Below are 23,416 nucleotides of genomic sequence, written 5' to 3' on the forward strand. Positions count from 1 at the left end.
TCTTGCTTGGGGTCTCAAACTATTTTTTTTAAAGATTTATTTATGCATACAGAACTGGGGTACGAGCCAGAGGTGCAGGGGCGGGGAGTCACCAGAGACAGACTGGGGAGCAGGACAGGCAGATCTACTGCGGAGGGGAGCAGCGGGCGGGTCTGGAGAGGTCAGCGGCACAACGTGGGGCACACCCGGGCTGGGGATCGAACTCGCTCAGAGCGGCTGCGGCTCGCCTGCCCTGCTGCGTCCTGCCCCTTTGCGCCACCTGGGAGGGGTCTCAAACTGTTTTGAAACCGTATCCAGCAGGTACTTTCTGCGTCACACTGGTAGTGTGTTTATTTGAAGGTCCAACTGTTTGTGTAATACAAACCGCAGACCCGAAAGCTGAACCCAGATGCTGGGGGGAGGTAGGGGGGAGGGTCAGGCCGCCCCTTCTGTCCTTAAAGAAGCCACCAGGACGGGTTAGCAGTTTTGTGAAAATGGTACGCGCTTTTAAGCAATGTAAGCTGCTCTCTAAGCTGTTCTCCGTGGCTTCATTGACAGCCGCCGGGCGCTGGCTGCATCTGGGGCAAGTCCAAGGCTCGGACTGGTCCCGGCTGGAGAGATCTGGTCTTGTTAACACTGGGTACCCAAAGTCATGCATGGGGGGGGGGCGCGGGGGAGGTTCTGCCTCAGCTGTGGGGAGACTGCTTGGAGAAGGTGGCATTTGTGGGTGCAGGGTGACGGTAGAAGATAAGTCAGGCAGAGAGTAGGGAAGGCTGGAGCAGGACAGTCTGGATTTAGAGTAAACAGTCTAGACCCCCGGTGGCCAGGTGAAGCAGTGAAGACCTCCCGAATGGAGAGAATTGGGAAAGAAGGGGGCATTGAACGCCAGCTGACCAGAGTTGAACTGATAGGCCAGTAGCTTTTGGTTTTCAGTTCTCTCTCCCCTCCTTCCCCCGCACCCTACATTTTTGCCTTTGGGAGTCATGAAATCTGTCCATTCCTCCCCCAGCATGCACCGGTGCAAAAACACCAGAAATCTTAACATAGGGATTTACAAAGGTTTCCATCTTTTGAAAGCCCCTTCCTTCTAGCCTAAGGTAAGGAGGAAATGTGACTATTTTTTAGCACAGACAAGAGAGAGTGGAGAGAATTTAGGCTGAGGTTTGTTACCTGGTTTCTAGTTCTGTTTGTTACGTGGCTGTGACCATTCATATATCATGGTACTGAAGGATAGAATCATAATTGCCATAAAATGAATACCTGTTATACCTTTCTGGGGTTTAAGAATTAAATGAAACTTAGGAACTGGTTAGAAATGAAACCATCAGACCCTTTGGGAATGGGGCCAACAATCTGATTTAACAAGCCCTACAGGTGCTTGGAAACTACAGCTGCAAACAATTTTCTGTGCTTTTTTGTTTTTCACAGTAATGTTTTACATTACAGTACAGATTTGCACATCTACACACACACAACAGGTTATGGAAGTATGATATCCAGGACAATCTTTTGTCTTATATTATCTTTTATTTCTTCTTTAAAATACTGGGGAGAGGGTCCTCCCTGGTGGCACAGCGGGTTAAAGCACAGCACTGAGAAGCAAAAGCCACTTCTGCATCAGTTCGACCCCTGCGGGTGATCCACATGGCGTGGCAGACCTCTCCTGACCCACCCACTGCTCCCCTCAGCAGTGTACTTGTCAATCTGCCTGTTCTGCTCCCCACTCTGTCTCTGGTGAATGTTCTCACCCCCCTGCACCTCTGGCCTGTAACCCAATTTCTATATGCATAAATAAATAAATATATAAACATATTTATGTATAGGTATATATGTTTATATACAAATACACAAACACACACACACACACACACTGGGGAAAGACCTTTAGGCATTATAGAGCAAATGTTGAAATTTGGAGCTAGACTATAATTTTGATCATCATGACAATATTAAATTTCTTTATTTGGACATTGTATGGTGACTACTTAAGATAATGATCTCTTAGGTGTTTAGGGGTAAAGGTGCACAGTGTCTCTAGGTTACAATTCGCATACAAAGCGAATGAGACAAAATGTAAACAGTTGGCAAACGTGGGTAAAGGAGATATCAAACTAAGTATTACTCAATGAAATATTAGTTCAGATCCACTAAACTGATTTTGATATCCACAAATATCTGCATAGTGTGTTTAAAGTAGGAAGCAACAGTGATAGTAGTGTCATCAGAAGCATGTAGAATTTGGGGGTCCTGCCACCCCCTACTCCTGTCAGTGATAGGGCGAAGCCAGGGTGGTGAGTGTATTTGTAGACTAAGAACTGCCTTTCTGTTTTCTTGGGCTGGAAGAATGACAAAGCATCCAGGAAAGAAACCAACAAAGAATATAAAAAGGCAGGTAACAAGGGAAAGAAGCAGAACAGAACGGGCATTGCCACAAACTAAGCTGATGTCTATTAAAATAACAGTCAGGCTCTGTGCATGGTCCTCGACAAACATGTCCCAGCGAACTGTACAGTCCTGCGTGTGCGCCGACCATCTCATCTGCTGTTCTAATTTCCAGTTTTTAACCCTGTTTGTTTCCCTTGTTTACTTTATAATGAAGATACATGGCTGTGTCCTCGAGTGCCCAATGGAGGGGACTTGAAGGGCTTAGAAAGGGGCAGGCTCTGGGTTTGGGCTGACAGATTTTCGTGCAGGCTTCTCTCCTTCCCTAGCGGTGTGTTGCTGTGGGCAAATCCACATCTATAACATGGGGCTCAAGCCTACCTATGAAATATTTCTGGCTAAGTGAAAAAACAGGAGCAGGAAGCAGACCCGGGATGGAAGTGATATCAGGGGCTTCGTGTTTATATGCCTCCCTTTGCTTAATTCTGCAGAAATAATCATTGCTGTTGACACCTTCACGGGAAGGAAAAAAGCAAGAATGGGAGCTTTCCGTGTCCTTGAGGGAGAGAGGTTATGTAATTTTATACATTAGTGCTAGGTTTTCACCTATGAAAATGTAATGACACATGTGAATCATGGCTTCTGCTTGCTAAAGGTTGTTGCCATCACCTGAGCTGAGCTGCCTTGAACGCAGTTGTGCAGCTAGTGAAGGTTGTAATTTGGAGAGAAAATGCTGGGGAAGGGGTCATGCTCTGCACCCATTTGTGTGTGGGAGTTTCTGCCACATGAAGTGGGCACCCTGCAACTTAACTCCAGTCTGATCTGTCCTCCCAGAGATAGTGTCAAAGCCCGCAAGTTCAAGGACTCATTCCCATAGCGCTGATACTCAAAGCCCAGGTCCCCAGGTTGTCCAGAGCATCTCTCAGTTTGGCTACAAATTGGAGGCTCCCTCAGGTTGGGCCAATGTGTCAGGGCGATCACTGATCTCTGAAGCACTTCCTTCTGCCTTCCAGCTTGTGAGAGGGTGTGATAAAGGGCACAGGTGAAGAGCCCTGGAAGCCTCAGGGGCGGCTGTCCTAGTGGCACTGGGGTGTGCCATCTGCCTGGTATGGAGGTGTTCACCAACCAGGAAGCTTTTCAGAATGCCTACGGGGGCATTTTACGGATGCCCCTGACTGACATGGTCAGTTAGTAACTGCGTTTTGACCCTCAATGGGGAATGGAGGTACAAGTGAAACCTCCCAAGCTTCTCATCATGGTTTGGCCCTTTTGGGGATCACTCCCCATCATGAGCCTACCTAGAGTCACCTCACATAATAAAAGGCGCTCCTGGTGGCCTTGTCACTTGGGTTTCGGGAACTCTGCCTGCAGCCAAGACAGAGATCTGTGTGTATCTTTCTATTATCTCAAAACAGGGTTGCAAGTTAGTGTTTTCCTCTGTTATTTTAAATATTTCCTAACTCTGTTTTTGCCATTTGATAGTGTGAAATATTCCAAGAATACTGTAGGAGGAGCACATTCCTCGAATGAGGTAAGTTATCTTTTCATATTTTAATGTGATGTCTCATAATTGGCAGTGCAGAATGCCTGACACCCCCATTTCATAGTCTCCACTAGTAAGCTCAGTGTTTTATTGTAGTGGAAAGTGTATTTCTTTTTCCACTTTTCCCCAAAATTCTGGAGAAAAAGACCATTGTTAACACACTTTTTCTGGGCCCAAGTTGGTTCTATTTTACTTTGGTAATTGACATGTAAAAATTGCAGTTACAGCTGTTTCTCCATGCTTTGTAGTGTTCGACCATTGTTTGATTTCATAGTGTTCCACTTAGGCCACATAATAGTTTTACTTAGGATAAATGTTTATTAAAGGCAAATACTCCTCTTTAACACCTTTGATAGTTCAAGTTATTTTTCCATGGCTCATGCGGTTGGTTTTGGACATTGACATTAACCATCGGAGAGGGGCCGTATTCTAGGACCCCTGGAGTCGGGGAGCTCCCTGCTCTGTCCTGCCCCTTGAGCTCTCTGTCTTGTGTGGTTTTTCCCCCCTGTAGTCCCAGCCTTCAGGGATTGACTCTTTTACTCTGAAGGTGATACTTTATGGAATCTGAAATTTGAATTTCATCTCCATTTGACATATCATGAGATAGTCTTCTTTTGATTGTTTTTCAAACATTTCTATCTGTGAGACTCATTCTTTTAAAAAAAAAAATTCATACAGAAACTGGGGTGTAAGCCAGAGATGGGGGTTGGGGGTAAGAGGATTCACCAGAGACAGAGTAGGGAGGATTGACTGAACCACATTGCTGAGGGGAGCAGTAGGTGAGACAGGAGAGGTCTGCTGTGCCATGTGGGTCAAGCTCCCTGGCCAGGGATTGCTTGATAGTGCTGAGACTTTAACCTCTGCACCACCAGGGAGGCCCTAAAAACCATTCTTCACTCACAAAGCTATACAAAGTGGCTCTTCTCTCTGGGAAGCCCCAGGATACTCTGAAGTGTTTTGATCAGCTCCCTGCTCCCCCAGTCTTAGTTCTCTGCACAGGTCTCTCAGTTCTCTGCCCTGATGGCTGAAAACTGGGGTGTTGGGGATCCTTTACACACACTCCCAGCCTGCCTTAGCAGAAAGCCCCGCGCCTGCAGATGTTTCCTTAGGTTCCCCTTCTCCTTTCCTCCTCTGGGAAGGTGTCTCAAAACTGCAGGTGGATGCATTTGCCTCAGGGAGCATCGAGGCTCTCAGCTTTTTCTGGCAGTTTGGCACCAAACAGAGTAATTTGTTTCATTGAGGGTCTGTGAGTGGCAATTCATCCTTTATCATCTTTACAAAGTCCCTCATATTTTCTTGTCTGTGAATGTACCTGTCCATATTTTCCAGAACTATTGTGTAAGTATTTCTCCCTTTCTGCATGTTTTGGTCTGTTGTTGGGATTTTTGGTACCAAACTTCACGGGGTGTATCAGCCCATGAACTGTAGCCCTGGTTGTTTGCCTTCTGTCAGGACTTCTGAGCAATGTTTGTGAGCTTCCAGCTGTACAGGTGTGTTTCTGGGGAGACAGCCCACTGTGGCCTGTGGCCACGTCTAACCGTGCTTCTGCTTTTGTCCAGCCCTGCAAGCTAAGGTGGTTTTAACATGGTCGAAATAAAACTAAAACTATCTCATGACGTGAAAGTAAGAAATTCAAATTCCAGTAACCATAAATTGCTTGAACTCAGCCGTGCTTTTCCCCTGCATTGTCACTCCACAATGGCCAAGTTGAACAATTCAGAGAGACCTTGTCTTTTTAAAAGACCTTACAACCTCCAAAGCTACTGTGTGTATTCTCTGGTCCGTTATAGGGAGTGTGTCACTCCTGGGGTTACGTCATCAGTCTACGTCCTTGTTCCTGACCAAAGTGTTACAGATCGCCTGTGTCGGTGACAGAGGTAGCAGGTGTATTCTTGCAGTGTTCTGTTAGTCATTTAGTGACATTCGCCGATTCCCTTTTAGAAAGCTGGCCCAAAGTGTGGATCCACTGATGTATTTGATTACACTTCTGATATCTCGAGCATTGGCAAGCTGGATGAAAATGACAAAGATGAAGAACCTTATGAAACCTTTGGTTGGTATTTTAAATTTTTACCCTAACATTTTTTTGAAGTAGTTTAAGCTATAATTGAAGCTGTCACTAAGAAAAATATCAACATATTTTTAAATATAAAAATCCATTGTCTGCATATAATATGAGGAATACTTGTCTAATTTGAATTAACTTTTCTCACTTCTGGGTATATTGGAACTGGGATCCCTCCTCAGCTTGGTCAGAGTAGCACTCTTCGAGTCACACTTGTTAACAGTCTCGTGAGGACACCTGTTATGTCATGTTCTGTAGCAAGAGGAATGTAAAATATATTTCTCACTTCATACCACCAAGAATGTTGTCTGGTAAGAGAAGACGGATGATGTTCCCTTTTCTTAAACGTGCTGAGTCAGCAGATGCTCTCCACACTGGCCACCTCCCCATTCCCCCAAGTTCTTCCCCTGCGGCAGCCACAGCCCAGGAGGGTGCTAAGGTCCCTGGAGATACTCCTATTGCGGAGCAGGGAGGAGCAACTTCCCACCAGGGCTGTTTGGTCTTTTTGTTAACTGAAGACTCTAGCAATGCAGAGGAAAGTAGGAGGGAGAAGGCAAGGAAGCCCTGGAACCCCTCCCTGGAGGGCCCTTTCATGAGTACTGGGCGTCTGCCCTGTGCGAGGTGTTTTGCCAGGCAGCAGTCTTAGGATGGGCCAGGCACGCTGAGCCTTTGAGTGTATGGTCAGTGTGGCAGCTTCCAGGGCATGAAGGCGCTCTGTCAGGAAAGGAAAGAGAAACTTAGCCTTCCTGTTTATCTGCACTTTGTCATGTCAAAAATTCCATATTATAACTACAGAAAAATAGGGCATAATTGACAAATACCCATTGGTGAAATGGTTGAAATTTTTTATTGTTGAGGTGTGAGATCACAAACATTTGGGAAGCGGTATAATTAAGATCTTGTTAGCCATTTAAACCAAAATTGCTTTTGATTCCGTTCTAAGAGAACAGACTTAGTTGCCCACCAGACTGAGCTGAATTTGTCTTGTGTAGACCCTCCCCTACACAGCACTGCCATATACGCCGATGAAGAATTCAGTGGGCCATCTATTCCTTCAACTCCTCAAGGAAAAGAAGCAAAAAGAAGGTAGTTACATTTTAAGCAATTATTTATTCATGGTTAATGGAGTTTCTGAGAAGCTCTTTAAGGTACATACTTAGAAAACTAAATTCTGTTTAAGATCTTTTGAGCCAAATTATGTTTTTCTTCAGGAGAACCAAACTTACTTTTTCTGCTTGACGTTACTTATAGTAACTGTTATAGTTGACTAACCTAGGAAACACGTCTGTGAAGGTACTTTATCTTTGATGTAAAACAAATAAGAGAGTGAGAAAGGTTTTATAAACATAGAATTTTAGATGATTTGAGAGTTCCCTTTAACTTACAGATTCTCTTAATTGTCAGGAGCTCCATGTTTAGCAGTGTGAGAATCCTCCAAACAGCTTTCCATAGTGGTTATACTAGCTTGCATTCCCACCAGCAGTGCAGCCAGCATTTGTTGTTGCTGGTTGTTTTAATATGTGCCATTCTCACTGAACACCTTATGGTTTTTTTTTCCTCACACAAAAATTTTTATGTAGGTGCGTTGACACATTATCAATCTTTTAGGGTTTAGTAATAAGTTCAAGAAACAGAAAGCATGTCAGAGTGACTGCAAGCTTTCCGCCTGTGTAAACAGGTTGATCACAGTGTGCTGACTGAGACTTTAGATTAACTCCAGTCATCAGGCGAGCAGGAAGTGGGTGTGGAGCTGTCATGCTCTTCTGCTGCTCGTTAGAGACTGTCCACCCAGAGTGCACCTTGCTCAGGTGCTACAGTGGGCCCTGAGGCTATACAGCCAGAAGCTGCTGGCCCCCAGGGGGTGGGGAGGCTGTGGCCACTTCTCTGGCTACCTGCCCACCCTGGTCATGTCCTTTGACCCCACCCTAGCGTGATTCCCTCTTAAACTGTACATTCGGTGCCCTCTGCCGAGTTTCTTCACCATGCCAGGCTGCTTCACGCGATTGTGCTTTCATATTTGCTGCTACTTAATACCCTTCCCTTCATTTGTTTGCTTAGAAAAAGGGGTCTCAAAAGTCAAAGGTCATAAAGACAATGTCTTTCCTGATCTCCCGGCTGTGTGTCTGTGCCGTCTTCTCTTGTTAAGTCACCACTCAGCACAATCCTTAGTCTTCCTATTAGGCACTGAACACTTTAAATAGACAATCTCATTTTTTTTAAAAAGTAACAATTGTTTATTTTTACATCATTTTGTACATATTTTTTTATTTCAATTGTAATCCAGTGGGTTTCCCATCAGCAAGTCACCCATGTGCCATCACCATAGTCAGCACACTTCTTTTGATCCCATTGCCCACTCCACTCCCATAATATGTCTCTGGTATATGGCTGTTCATTATTATTATTTTCTCGCCTGGCCCGTTATACTCCTGCTATGAGCGCAACCATCGGTATTTTTCTTTATCTTTCTGGCTTATTGCACTAAGCATGATCTTTTCCAGCTTCATCCATGTTGCTGCAAAAGACATGTGAGACGTGTCTTTTTTTTTTTTGGTTGCTGAGTAATATTCCATTGTGTGTATGTACCACATCTTTTTAATCCAGTCATCAACATTTGGGCTGCTTCCATGTCTTTCCAATTGTAAATAAAGCAGCAATGAACATGGGGGTGCAGGTATCTTTTTCAGTCAGTGTTTTTGTGTCTTTTGGGTAGATACCTAGGAGTGGGAGTGCTGGGTCGTAGGGAAGCTCCATGTTAAGCAGTTTGAAGAAACTCCAAACAGTTTTCCATAGAGGTTGTACTAGTTTATATTCCCACCAGCAGTGCAGGAGAGTTCCTTTTTCTCCACATCCTTGCTTACATTTGTTGTTGCTAGTTGTTTGAAGATGTGCCATTCTCACTGGGGTGAGGTGGTATCTCATTGTGGTTTTAATTTGTATTTCCCTTATTACAAGTGATGTTGAACATTTTTTCATATCCTTGTTGCCTGTCTGCATTTCCTCTTTGGAAATAGCTCTTCTGCCTATTTTTTGATGGGGTTGTTTATTTTTGTTGTTTCATCAGTTCTCCATCTATCTTTGTGATCAATCCTTTATCGCTAGTTTTGTGTGAGAAAATTTTTCCCCAATCAGTGGGATGTCTGATTGTCTTTTGTAATGTCTCTTTTGCTGTACAGAAGCTCTTTAGCTTGATGTAGTCCCATCTGTTTATCTTTGCCTTCACTATTGTTGCATTGGATGCTCTGTCTTTAAAGATGTCGCTGAAGTGTATGTTGTGTAGTGTTTGGCCCATCTTTGCTTCCAGGTATTTTATGGTTTCCATTCTTATGTCTAGGGCTTTAATCCACTTCAAGTTGATTTTTGTATATGGTATGAGATAGTGATCTAGTTTCATTTTTTTGCATGTAACTTCCCAGTTTTCCTGAACAAACTTTCTTTGTATCTTCTTTGTTCCTTTGTCAAAGATTAGCTGTCCATAAAGCTGTGGGTTTATATCCAGGTTTTCTATTAGAATCCACTGGTCTGTATGTCTATTCTTGTTCCAGTACCATGCAATTTTGATTATTATGGCTTTGCAGTATAGCTTGAAGTTTGGGATTGTAATGCCTCCATTCTGTTTTATCTTAGTCATGAGAGTTTTGGCTATTTGAGGTCTCTTGTTGTTCCATATGAATCTCATCAATATTTTTCTATTTCTTTGAAGAATGTCATTGAGATTTTTAGACCATCTTGTTTTTAAAGTAATTTTATCGCACTTGGCATTTTGAAGTTTGTATTAGGGAAACTTTGTTGTATGAATTAAATGAGAAAAAAAATTCGCACCTCTTATCCCCTTTTCTCCTTTTCAAAGTACAAAAAAGAAGGCATTTTCTATCCTAATGCTGTGCCCAGTGTCTGCAGACTCACTTTTTACAGATGGTGGATACCTGTGTGCACAGTCACACACACACACTGGGTTGGTGGAGGTTGGAGGACAGTGAGGTTCGCAGCCATGACCACAGGGCACTGGGGTAATGGGGGCCCCCTCCCTGCCCAGCACAGATGGTGGTTGCTCTGGGTGTGGGAAGATGCTGAAAATCAGTAAACCTGGGAACACAGCATGATGTTGGGAATTCTGGTTAGACTGAGCTTTCATATTGAACAATCAGCTTAGACATGGTAAATGTGAATAGAGTAAAATGTGTGCAGGAAACTGATGGCTTGTTCTTTGAAACAGTTCAGGCACTTCTGAAACAGAAGCAAGTGAAAACGAGTCTATAAAATTTAGTGCAAAAAAGGTAAGTAAGAGTTCTCTTTTCTATTTTAACTCCTAGGATAGTTCATGTCCTATTTAGGTTGTATGCAAATAGAGAAAAGATGCTGTGGCCACTTTTTTTTTTTTTTTTGTAGAAAAGAAATTTGAGAAGTTACTTTTATAATAAATGAAGTATTTTTATGTCTAATGTGTGTTTTTTTTTTTTTTTTGAGACAGATTTTTGTTTTTGTGTAGAACTAGGCTATGAGCCAGAGGTACAGGAGGTGAGAGAATTCACCAGAGACAGAGTGGGAAGCAGAATAGGCAGATTTACTGAAATACACTGCTGAGGGGAGAGCGGGAGGGACAGTTGCACCAGCTCCCTGGCTGGGGATGAACTCAGGTCATAACGGTGATGGTGCTGAGACTTAACCGCTATGCCACCAGGGAGGCCATAGTGGACTTATTATTAAAGAGGGCTCCTGTCTCCAGGCACTTTGTCTGTCTGTGGTGCACTCACATAGTCAGCGTGTGTGAAGGTAAGGTGGTTTGGTAGGGTTCTCTCTGGTTTCCCAACCTACCCAGTAACCATGCTACTATGCCTAATTTTGAAGTTTAGAAATGATAAATGTGGTGGATCTTATGGTTATCTGCTACTACAATAAGAAGCAACTGTATTTTCTGAGTCTAGTAATGCTGCTTTTTAAAAATAGTCAAGAAGAAAACTCAAGCCCATTAATGAATCTGAAAGCAGCAAAGAAACTGATGTAAGAAGAAAAGTCAAACCAACAGAGAAGATAAGTTCATTACATGAAGCTACACCAGCTCCAGCAGCATCAGAGCTTCCAGAGAAACCACCTGAATTGGCCCCGCCTGTAAAGACAGGAGCCCGTACTGCCGAGCCCAATGCTGACAGAGAGAGCCTGGCGAGAGAAAGTCAGCAGGTAAGAGAGAAAAGTTGATCGGATTATGTTTAGGAGGAAAATAAAACATTTTCTCTTATTCTTTAGAAAGATAAATTTTTGATTTTCCTTAGTACAAAACATGTTTCAAAAACTTTAGAAGGCAAAGGATGTAAAATCCCTTTAGTTCCATTAACCAAAAATAGCCACGATGTATGTTTTTTGGTCTGTATTTCTCAGCCCTTCCACTGAGACCACCTTGTCATTATTCTACACAGCATTCAATGCACCAGTAGCACTTCACACATAGTTCATTTGGTACTCATGTTGCAATTTTAAAACTTTAAAAAAATCTTTGTGCCTATCCTTGACCATTTCCTTGGAAAAAGACTGCTGTAAGATTTATCAATTACGTGTGCTAAGATTTTTATCATATAATGACTTTTAGTCAGTCTCTTAATCATTAATTCAGTTGGTTTCTTTTTTTTCTTTAAGTTCATTCTCATATGATAAGGTTTCCCTGCTATAGCAACTTCTACTTCAGCCTGTCCTATTCTCACTTCTTTTGGGACTCCTGTTCCTATTTTAAATCATTTGGTATAGAAATACAAGTTACTAAAACTTTCCAATCCTTTTTCTTTTTTTCTCTCTGACCTGCAGATTGGACACATTTATATTACTTTGTCTGTCTCCATTATTACTCTTTTGCCATTTTCCAGTCTGCAATTAAGCCCATACATATATAGTCTGCAGAATAGTGGCCTCCAAAAATATGTCCAGGTCCTAATTCCCCTGGATTACGTGGTGGCCCATCAGTGGTATCACAGCCATCTTTATAAGAGAGGCAGACACAGATCTGACACGTGAAGATGGAGGCAAAGACACTGAGGTGATGTGGCCACAGTATAAGGCATGCTCCAGACAAGGCCCAGATAGCCCTGTAAGTCTCTAGGGGAAGTGCTCTCCTGCTGACAGTCTGGTTTTGGGCCAGTGAAACTTAGTTTGGATTTTAACCTCCAGAACCGTCAATAAATCTGTTGTTTCTAGGGAATGCCCACATGGATCTCTGACACTTTCCTCTGAGCAACTTATCACAAGTTGCTTGGGTGCATACTCAGATTTCTGCCTCTGCAGCTGGGTAGGACTGCCACTTCGCCTTGGACTTTAGCTTGCTGTGCTGCTATCTGGAAATTGTTCCCAGCCCAGGGAGAAGGCATTCAGTGGGCTCACCTTCTGAGTCTCCTTTCTTCAGGAATTCAGTCCCAAGTTGCCTGTTGTCCAATGCCTGAATAAAGTTGCTAGCTCCTTCCCCCATTTCAGTGTTGTTATGGCGGGGAGCTAGATTCAGTCTGAATTCATCATAGTGGCAGCAGAAACCGCATTGATTCCACATGTTATTTAAAGTTCGACTTCCAAGACAATGATTGTTACAACACAGCTAAAAGTTTTAGTTTTTAAGACAGCTTAATTTTTTTAATGTTTTATATTAATTTAGACAGCTAATTTACATTGCTAACTAGTATGTTAATTTAGCATTTAATGAGAATTATAACTAAAATAGTGTTTTTGATAATACTGTCTTAATTTTTCTTGTAATAGAAAACATTTTTTCCTTCATAAGAATCTTTTTTTTGTAGAAAGTTCAGAAAAAGGCGCTTTCTCATGGCAAAAGGAAGAAAAGAAATGGAGACTCAGGTACACATTAGAACTTTGTCACTCAGAAGAATTTTTTCTTAAACTGTTTATTAAATTACAAGTACATACAATTGCCACTTTTACAAACTATGTGACATTAGAGGAACCAGTTTTCTCCAACATATCGTGAGAACTTTGAACATACAACAAAGGTGAATTTTACAACCTATTCATATACCCACCGTGTTTTACTATTAACCTTTATTTTGCTTTATTGCCTGTCCACCAATCCATTTAAATTTTTCATTAACTATTTTTCATTGTTTTCTTTCTCACTATTTTTTTTTTAAAGATTTATTTATTTGTGCATACAGAACTGGGGTACAGGCCAGAGGCTCAGGGGCTGCGAGAGGCTTCACCAGAGACAGAGTGGGGAGCAGAACAGGCAGACTGACGAAGTACACTGCTGAGGGGAGCAGCGGGCGGGCCAGGAGAGGTCTGCCACGCCACGTGGTCACCAGGCGGGGATCGAACTCATGCGGAAGTGGCTTTAGCTTCTCAGTGCTGTGCTTTAACCTGCTGAGCCACCAGGGAGGGCCCACTTTCTCATTATTTGAGATTCATCCATGTTGCTCTGTATCATCTTTATTGACATAGGTTAGTTTGTTGAACATTTAAGAAGAAAATAATTTTCTTTACTTCATTCAGCTCTTTTATAAGCATTTTCTATTTTTATTTTAGAAAATTCAGAAGATATATATGGCAGGGAAGATAAAATCAGCTATAGTTCCATCACCCAAAAATAGTCACTCTTTTTTTATCTCTATAATTCAGTCCTTTTTACTGAGCATTTCTGATCCTAAGTAAATCATATACTTGTAATTTATGCCACAACACCATTTTTATGAATGTGTAACATTTCATTCATGTACATGCCATGTGGTTTAGTTTAAATATCCTACTGTATTTTACTACAACTATCTAAGTCAATACACTGAATAATCTTGATGTGTTCTAAAGTGGCCTATCACGTAGCTTAAAATTCAGAAACTGCTGTTAATAGGGAAGAGCTCTATTGCCACCAGTGTTGAATAACAGCAGCGAAGACCCAGGTAATTAGAAAGTAGCACTGCTTTTGGCTGCTTCACCAGAAGGAAGAAACAAGAGCACGGCTCTCAGAGTGACATTATAGACGGGCTCTGTGACACTACGCACAGAACAAAAACAGGTGGCAGAGCTCAACCTCACTTCAGCTGTAACTATTGTTAGTGATCTGGTGGAACAATTTTTGTTTTAGGCTTTCAGAGCCCTGAACTTAAAGCTAACCATTGATAAATCAGCATAATAAATTGACCTATCTTATTGTTCTAGATACTTCTGACTGTGTACATATTTGGTATCTGAAAGGAAAGAAAACAAGCAACATCACAGAGTTAGATGTTGTTCTGTCTGCATTTGAAACAGTCTTCCTGGAATATAAGTAAGTCTTAGAAGTCGTGATGTGAGTACCGACTGCATCTCCCTAGAAGCACCACTTCTGCTCACTCCAGAACTTTTGGTGTGTAGGACTTACTCAGTTTTAGGCACTTTTACTTTCCATTATAATTATTTCTTTAGTCTTACGAATTAGTAATGTTTTTGTATGTCCAGGTATAACTTTTGGGGTCAATTAACTTGCTAGAGTGGCTCAAAGGACACAGGGAAACATTTTTACTTGCTAGTTAGCAGTTTATTGTAGCAGATCAAACTCAGGAACAGCCAGCAGAAGAGCTGCACAGGGTGAATGTGTGGGAAGGGGTGTGAACTTCCACGCCCCCTGGACGTGCACCCCCACCCCCATCCATGTGTTGGTCAGCATGGACGTTCTCCAGACCTCATCCTCTTGGGTTCCTACAGAGGTTTCATCTCAGGCACAGACTGCCCAAATGTTAGGCGGACGAGACTGACAGATGCAATGCCCTAGTCACGTGGTAGGTTCTCCTGCAACCAGCTCCCACCCATGGGCACGTATGAAATCATCACTAATGTAACAGAATACTTTCCTGGCTCTAAGCACAGTGATGTAGAACCAGGGACAAAGAATAAGTATTTTTTATGAACACACGCATACGCACGTTTGTTTCTTTACCCTCCACCTGTCTTGATTACAACGAGTGCTGCAACCAGCAGCAGGTGTGCAGTTAACTCTTCAGTGTCTGCTTTCCATTCTTTGTGTGTATTTGAGTGTCCTTCCAGAACTGGTGTTGCTGATCATAAGCTAGTCCTTTTTTCAGTGTTTGAGGACCCTTCTTACTGTTTTTCATAGCAGTTATGATAATTTGCAAATATTTCCATGTTTTCACTGTTGTCTAGTTCAAATGTGTCGTACAATTATTCCACTAGTTATAAGCAGACAGGAAGGATGGAGAGGTTAAGGGCTGTGGTAACTGGGTAAGACAGCAGGAAAAGACGGAATAGTTCTGAGCATTTTTGTTAACAAAAATTGGACATGCATTGTTAACAACTCTGGACATGACCATTGCACAGAGATAGGATGACCACATACCCTAGAGTTCAAGGGAGGCTGTTTCCTGTGTTCTTTTCTTTTTCCTGAGATACTTCCAGTATCTAAAACTGAGAAAGGGCTGTAGGCTGACCATTATGTTAGAGACTCAAATGGTATATGCCAAATTGTACATGAAACATACTTTCAAAATGCTTTATGTAACTTATCACTGATTTTGTTTTATTCTTCTACAGACAAAAAGTAGAATCTAAAATTTTAAAGAACACCATCGATAAATTTCATTCTAATATTAAAGAAGAACTCATCAAAATGGTAAGTTCAGTGGTACAATTAATTGGTCTGATTTTTTATTTACTAATCTAGAGACATCATACTATTTGAAAAGTTTGCATTTGCTGGAACTACCCATACTTCAAATGCTGTTTGAACTAAATGTGATGTTGAATTAATGCATGCATTTATAAACTAATACATAGATAATGCGTTGCAAGTATGTTTTTGTTTTATGTAGCTTGAAGAAGTCCAGATGGTAAAAACTCTGAAGAGGAAGAACGCTAAGGTATATCACTTGTGTGATTAGAGGCATGTAGTTACATAAACTGTTGACATGGAGGATTAAGCAATGACTTGACTCTGGGTTTTATGACCTTTGGAATTCAAAGATTTTCTGTTACCTTAGTTAGGCTTTTATTTGGTTGTGCTTGTGGTAGCTGGCATGAGCACTGTTAGTGTAAGGTAAGAGATGGGGTGCTAGCCATCTGTTTCTAAGCCTTCCAAACTGCCCTTAACAATCTTTTTCAAAGATTTAATTTTATTTATAAGAACTAGGGTGCAGGCTAAAGGTGTGAGGGATGAGAGGATTCACCAGAGGTAGATCTATTGTAGTACAATGCTAAAGGGACCAATGGGCAAGACCACACAGAAAACTACAGAGCAGGTGAGCAATGAGAGAATCCAAGAAGCGGGAGGCCTGTTTTAGTACATCCTGCTTAGCGTTAGGCTCGATGACCCTCTGCAGTTTCAGCATCAAGCTTGTGTGACTCCTGGAACAAAAGACCAGCTCTCAGCTATGTTTATAATAGAAATGGATTTGAAATGTATGTACTTTCTTTAGTGTTTGAAGCCACGAGACTGCTTTTCAGTTTTAATCTGGTGATTTAGCAGGTGGGAACTGTCCGCCTCAGCACTGGAGTATTAATCACTAAAAGTAGTGACATAATTATTTCAGATAACAGTATCTTGTTAAATCATCAACAAAATGTTTAAGTACAAATTGGACCATGATGTTCCCCAGCTGAAGTCCTTGTTTTATATCCCCAGGACAAAAATCTGGCCCCCACTTCCTCCTCGGTGTCTCCCTGTGATTCTTTTGCAGAGTTCCTTGTTCTTTCCCATCATTAGCACTGCCCACAAGTTGTAGCTTCATACTGTTTGTATGTATGCCTGTCTTCCCTGTTTGGCTACATTGCATGATGTTTAAGAACTGGGTCTTCTTGATTCTGCTGTAATTCTAATACCTGACACTGCAGGTGCTCAAATATTTCTTAATAATTAAATTTGTATTTAGATTATTTCAGATATTGAAAAGAAAAGACAGCGTTTGATTGAAGTCCAGGATGAACTGCTTCGGTAAGATAATACCAAAAATCTCTTTGAGGATGTACCTACAAGATGTAATTAATGTTACCGGGGAACTTGTAAAACTTGCAGCTATGTTGCATTAAAACCCAGGTTATCTGTGATAGCCTGGAAATTCAGCGAAGGTAAGTTATGCTTCTAGGTTGAAGCTTTTTTACTAGCACTGCCTGGCTTGTTCTCAGAGCTCTTCACTCTAACCTGAGAGGTAGTTACTAGGGACTTAATGCCTGAACTCTGAAACTAGACTACCAGAGTTGGAACCCAGGCCCTGCCTTGCTGGCTGTGGGACCTTAAACAGATTACTTAGCCATTTATAAATGAACAAAGTGATTACCTTAGGTTTGTGAGAATTAAATACACAAGCACTTCATGGTGATTGGCAGACAGTAAATGTTGTGTAACTGGTAACATTTTTTGCAATATTATTCAAACAATTTTTCATGGCATGAATAGTTCATTCACTCCCAAATGTTAGTTCATTCCAGGGCCTGATAGGGAGGAGCACACATGAGCCCAAGAGCTAGTATTTCTTAGTGCATCCAAGCAATATAGAATTTGTGCAAGCTGGTGGGCTGTTGGTAATGCAGTGTAATAGCAGTATCAAGAAAGGTAAAATTAAGTACCAAGTTTTAGCATTTGCTACAAGAGTTTAGGAGAGTAACTGATTGTTCCATTTGTTTCCTAATTTAGTCTACAAGCAGGTACAGGTCTATGATATATTTCTTGTCCAATGAAAAGTAACTCAAGGTAATAAGTTTCCCATGCACTAGACATAATCCTGTGAGGCAGGTTACCATGTTTATGAAGTTAAGGCTGTCAATGTGAGACCACGCAGGCCTATGAGAAGTATATTTCAAAAAGGCACAGTAAGGGAAAACGTGATTCATCACTTTTAACTTGCCGTGTCGCATAAAGGCAGAGGCAGGTGATTTACCCACAGTAGGGCCCCAAGTGACTTCTACTCAGTCTCAGTCTCATACACTGGTCTGTTACACTTTATCACATGTCATTTTGGGGAAAATTTTTCTTTTAGGTTAGAACCACAGCTGAAACAACTACAAACAAAACATGATGAACTTAAGGAGAAAAAAACCTCCCTTAAGAATGCAGTGTATTTCTTATCTAATTTAAAACAACTTCATCAAGATTATTCAGCTATTCAAAAGAAAAAACCCAGTGTAAAGGAAACGGTAACTTCTGTTTTTTACTTTTAACTGTATTTTAACTGTATTTCTGAAAATAGGACTTTTGCAGTGTAACACCTAAGTTTTCAGGAAAGACAATATAGATGCAACCCAGAAAAGGAAGTGAAAATTGGACATACCACTTTTTTAGCTACTTAAAAGTAGCAGGAGTAGAGGAAACATAAAATGGACATACAATAGAGAATGTGGCATACTACTATTATAACAAGCTCACATTCCTGAGAATGTTTACATTATACGAAAATGTTACCAATATACAAACCTTAAGCTCAGGCAAATTAACAGTGTAGAAATAACTGGAGGTTGGGAAAATAACAGCTGAAAACATTTAGGCCTCTACTCATTTTGGAACACACTCCTCTTCCTCACGCCCTTCTAGACTGGTCTGCTGGCTACTGGCCCCAAATGTTAGCTTCTCCCTGAAAGCAGGTGTCCTGTGGCAACTTGCACACACACAAGGCTCTCAAATGTGGGTAATTATATTCAATAAAGAATTTCATTATATGGTGTGGGTACAGCTTTTCCACTTTAATTTCATTTTGTAAGTATAATTGTTAATTATGAGTTGCATTTGTTTTCTAATCTTTTGAATTGACAACTTCTAAGACAATCTTTCTTCCCAACTTTAGTTTTTTGTGTTTAACATAACTGAGATCGAACAAACCCTAAACCAACTTCTGACCTACCCCAGGGATGACTTTTAAATAATTCAGATGCCAGTTATTTGAAACAGCTGGTCTTCTGGGATGAGGTCAGCTCAAACATTGCAAAAAGACTTCCTGTGGCTTTATATTAACAAATGTGTCAATTTTCTTAATGATCCTAGTTTATCAAAACTAACATTTGTCATGATATTTAGAGCTGTGTAACATTTATCTGTTTAAATTATTTCCCTTCAACAGTATGATTCATCCAGTCTTCCAGCTATGTTATATAAAGCAAGAACCCTTTTAGGAGCTGAAAGCCATCTGCAAAGTATCAACCATCAATTAGAGAAGCTCCTCGACCAGGAATGAGAGGGCCAAACTACTGAACTGTGCCTGTATGAGGATTAGTCTCATGTTCTGTCTGTTGAGAGATGTTTTTTTCACTTCATCTTTCAGAATAACTGTTACTACCTAATGTTCAGTTGTTTGTGATTATCTTTTCTGATTAGTTTGTCTGGAGACAGTAATTTTGCTTAAATTCATTCCTTACTGAAGCGAATACATAAAATATGGAAATTAAAAGTGTTGCTTTATGCCAGTTAAGAACTTAATGTGTTATTACCTGGTTCTGTAAGTGTTCGTAATTAGCTACTCTTTTCATCTTGCAATACTTCTATAATTAGTTCATCAGGAATTTCATCCATTCCACTATTATAATTGAGAAGACTGACCTCGGCAGCTTCAGCAAGTTCAGCATCTTCAGTGGCTTCCAAAAAGTAAGTATCATCAGTGCCATCATCCCAGCTGGCATCAGAAGAGACCTCTATTGACTGTGTACTAGATGGTGGTTTGTGAAGATTCTCGGCCTCACTGTTTGTTATTTCATCTGTTCTCAACTCCTCTTCCTGTAGATCCAAAGGGGAAGGCAGGATAATTTCATGATATGTTCATGGTATTACGCACATAGGACTGTGAGTTCATTTATTTATAAGACACTGCCATTGTCGCGCAGATAGCCTTGAAATTCCAAAAATGGAAATACCAATCATTCCTGTGGTACATTCTTTCCAGTACAATAAAAATATTCCAGTAGACAAAAGTCTAGCACTGGGAAGCTTAACTGGTGAACTTTACAAAACATTGAAGACTACTGATCCCTCTTTAAACTTCCCAAAAATAATGGATTGCTTGTGGGTGGGGAAAGAGGGCTGGGGTGACAAGTCCAAATTTATTTTATGAGGCCAGTATTACCAAAACCATTTAGGAATGCTTCATAAAAAAGAACATTGTTAGCAAACTGAATTCAACAATACTTTAATCACATGGAACTTATTTCAGGGGCCAAATATGGCTCAATATTACCATTAGAAACAAATAATAACAAAAGGGGTAAAAAAACAAATAGGCTGTTAAAATGTCTTCCTCAAAGCAATCAATGCATTCTATGAAAAATCTTAGTTTTCACAAATCACATGGTAGAATCACAAAAGATCCTTAGTAACTAAAGCAACCTTGAGATATTATACTCCGTTTTCAACGTTTATTACGGTTACAGTTACCCCACACAAATCAACAAGAGCTAGAAATATATAATTGATTTGTAACAAAGCAAGAATATAAAGTGCCAGAAGTTAGAACCTCCTGCAAAAAGAATGAAATCGGATCACCCAATATCTTAAGAGCATACACAAAAATCATCAACTCCATAAAACTACAAGAAAACAAAGTAACATGGAGGGAGCTAGAAAAGGTCATGCTTAATGAAATAAGCCAGAAAGAAAAGGAAAAATACCAGATCATTTTACTCATAGCAGGAGTATAATGGACCAGGAGAGAATAATGAAGAACAGCTATATACCAGAGACATTTTATGGGGTGGAGTGGGGAATGGGGTCAAAAACTGGGGGGAGGGAAATGCACTGGACTATGGTGATGGCACAAGGGGATTGCAATTGAGATGGAAAAATGCACAAAATGTAAAAATAAACATTATTTAAAAAAACAACAAAGGTGGTAGGTTCCCTGATGTTGACCTTAGTCTTAGCAATGGTTTTTTATTTGGCACCAAAGGCAAAAATAAGTGGGACTACACAAAACTAAAAAGCTTCTGTAAACAAAGAAAACCAACAAAATGAAAAGGCAACCTACCAAATAGGAACAAGCATGTGCATATTTTATCTGATAAGGAAGTAATACCCCAAATATGTAAAAACTCATACAGCTCAAAAGCAACAACAATCTAAAAAGTGAGCAGAAGGACAGACATACAGAAGGCTAATGTACTCCCGGTTACTAATCAGGGAAATGCAAATTAAAACCAAAATGAGATTACATCTGATACCTGTTAGAATGATTATTCTCAAAGACAGTAAGTGTTGGCAAGGATGTAAAGCAAAGGGAACCCTTTTATGCACTGTTGGTGGGAAAATTAAACTACCACATGACGTAACAGTTCCACCTCTTGAGTAACTTAAGGAAACAAAGACTAAATTGGAACCATCTGTATCCCCACTTCATAGCATTTACAACAGCTAAGAGATGGAAGCAGCCTACATGTATAGGTGGGCGAGTAAATGTACTGTGTGCACACACAAACAGGAATACTAGCAGTAAAGAGTGAAATCTTGCCCTCTGCAAAGAAATGGATGGACCTTGACATTACATTAAGTGAAATTAAACTAGCCAAAGATGAACACCACATGACTGCACTTGTATATGGAATTAAAAACAAATTGAGCTCACGCAGTGAGAACTGAGGCAAGGGGTGGGTAACACAGGAGAAGTGCACAAACTACAAAATAAGTCATGGGAATGTGATACACAGCATGATTATAGCTAACTTGTACAAGAAAAAAAATTGCAGTCCTATGGTGACGACAGTGTTAATGACTTACTCTGGTGGTCATTTTGCAATATATACAAATGTTAAATTATGTTGTACACTTGAAATGAGTATGTTTTGTGTGAATTATATCAAGGTTAAGTTGAATTTATACTAAGACTTTACATATATACATTTGTGTACTGTGTATATATGTATGTGTGTGTGTATATGTATTACACAAACACACAAACTTATAACACACACAATACAAATTCTATTAAGCTATATATCAAAGCATCTACATGGGTTTGGCAATCTGGTGATTACCAAAAGTTAAAATGCATATATGCTTTGATACAATTCTTCCTACAGAAATAGTTGTTTAAAGGAATACGAGTATTTTGGCATACTATGTAAAGGGAAAAATGACAAATTTCTTAAACGTTTCAGATCGGCTAAGTAGGTTTCAACAGTTTTTTCCAAGATGAAAGAACGAAGTGTATAGTATCAGATGTGCTGAGATGAGCAGTCACTAAAATGTATTTGTAAGTGAAAACAACTTGCCAGTGTGTTAAAAGCTATCTCAGCTCAGTGGACCCTATTTCTACTTCAGAGATAGAATAACTGAAAACTGCACTTACCTCTCTAAGAAGAAATCGGAAAGAAACTTCAGCAGGTAATGGAAAACCTGAGTCAGAAATACAGTAAAATTATTTTAGATTGATATTTATCACAAAGTAAAAATTAGGTAACAAAAATTAACTCACAGTCAGATTTGAAGTTTTCTGCTTTGCATACAGGGTCGTGACATTTTTGATACCAAATTTCATTTTTCAGATCAACTAAAATCCTTTATGTGAAAATAGAAAAATAATTGTTAATAACCTACTGGGTAGGAAACAAAGTTAGTTCTGTGCTGTTTACAAGAGAAATGCCTAAGATAAAAAGTAGAAGGATGGAAATAGGTAACAACCAGAAGTAAAAACTGGCTGCCAAAAAAATATCACACAAATATAAAAAAAAAAATCAGACAACCTTTCTACGATGGCATAATTCTTAGCCTGTAGCCACCAAGTAAGAGCTTCAAAACATGAGCTAAGCTGAGAAAATTCAAGAACCAACCAACCATAAAGATTTTTAAAAATATTCTTTGTAAATGATAAATAACCACAAAAAATATAAAGGGCATGGAAAATTTGACATAAGTAAAAAGCAATTAGCAAGTCTGAGAACAGGTATTTATAAGTAGTGTTTCAGATAATCAGAAGCAGCTCTTCACTGTCACATATAAAACAACTGCTAGCTCTACAATGTGATTCTCATCAAATATTTAGTTCACACAGCACATTCTCTTACTATAAAAGAAATTTAGAAATAAACAAAGGTAGTTAACAGAAATCCATAACATGGAAATTAAATAACCAATACCTCAAGGAAAAATCTTAATAGAAATTAAAAATCTCAAGGATGGAATAGATTCAAAGTACACGTTAAAACATGTCAGAATGAGGCCCTCCCTGGTGGCGCAGCGGGTTAAAGCACAGCACTGAGAAGCTAAAGCCACTTCTGCATGAGTTCGATTCCCGCCTGCCCGGGAGGTGACCACATGGCGCGGCAGACCTCTCCTGACCCGCCCGCTGCTCCCCTCAGCAGTGTACTTCGTCGATCTGCCTGTTCCCCGCTCTGTCTCTGGTGAAGCCTCTCGCCGCCCCTGAGCCTCTGGCCTGTACCCCAGCTCTGTATGCACAAATAAATAAATCTTTAAAAAAAAAAAAAAAAAACATGTCAGAATGAGCTGAAGTCATTCTTAGAGGGAAATTTAGGCTCTTAAGGGTTTACTGAACGAAAAAGAGCAA

At 40.4% G+C, this 23,416-nt stretch overlaps 2 protein-coding genes across 2 annotated transcripts in view; one reads left to right on the plus strand and one right to left on the minus strand.

Moving 5' to 3' along the window:
- Nucleotides 1-3,469: 3,469 nt before the first annotated feature.
- On the plus strand, nucleotides 3,470-19,331 carry CENPU (centromere protein U). Its single transcript, XM_012724790.1, has 13 exons — nucleotides 3,470-3,552; nucleotides 3,844-3,892; nucleotides 5,846-5,957; nucleotides 6,962-7,055; nucleotides 10,186-10,246; nucleotides 10,917-11,147; nucleotides 12,743-12,800; nucleotides 14,112-14,220; nucleotides 15,480-15,558; nucleotides 15,758-15,805; nucleotides 16,814-16,875; nucleotides 17,918-18,074; nucleotides 18,992-19,331. The coding sequence occupies exons 1-13, from the start codon at nucleotides 3,470-3,472 to the stop codon at nucleotides 19,103-19,105; spliced, it is 1,257 nt and encodes a 418-aa protein (XP_012580244.1). The 3' UTR covers nucleotides 19,106-19,331.
- An 8-nt stretch (nucleotides 19,332-19,339) lies between these two features.
- The window catches only part of PRIMPOL (primase and polymerase (DNA-directed)), a 29,520-nt gene continuing 25,443 nt past the window's right edge, over nucleotides 19,340-23,416 (minus strand). Inside the window, exons 11-13 of the mRNA XM_004682504.2 lie at nucleotides 22,328-22,410; nucleotides 22,202-22,248; nucleotides 19,340-19,641 (exon numbers count right to left, since the gene is read on the minus strand). Coding sequence (XP_004682561.1) covers nucleotides 19,381-19,641; nucleotides 22,202-22,248; nucleotides 22,328-22,410 — 391 coding nt within the window. The 3' untranslated portion in view covers nucleotides 19,340-19,380. The remainder of the gene's footprint in view (nucleotides 19,642-22,201; nucleotides 22,249-22,327; nucleotides 22,411-23,416) is intronic.

This window comes from Condylura cristata, unplaced genomic scaffold (genome assembly GCF_000260355.1).
Source record: "Condylura cristata isolate star-nosed mole 26May11 unplaced genomic scaffold, ConCri1.0 scaffold00014, whole genome shotgun sequence".
NCBI lineage: Eukaryota > Metazoa > Chordata > Mammalia > Eulipotyphla > Talpidae > Condylura > Condylura cristata.

Coding starts and splice junctions, on each gene's coding strand:
- CENPU (XM_012724790.1), top strand. CDS start 3,470: ATGGAGGTGTTCACCAACCAGGAAGCTTTTCAGAATGCCTACGGGGGC. Junction 12,801..14,111: donor GAAAAGAAATGGAGACTCAG/GTACACATTAGA, acceptor TTATTGTTCTAG/ATACTTCTGACTGTGTACAT. Junction 15,806..16,813: donor TGAAGAGGAAGAACGCTAAG/GTATATCACTTG, acceptor ATTTGTATTTAG/ATTATTTCAGATATTGAAAA.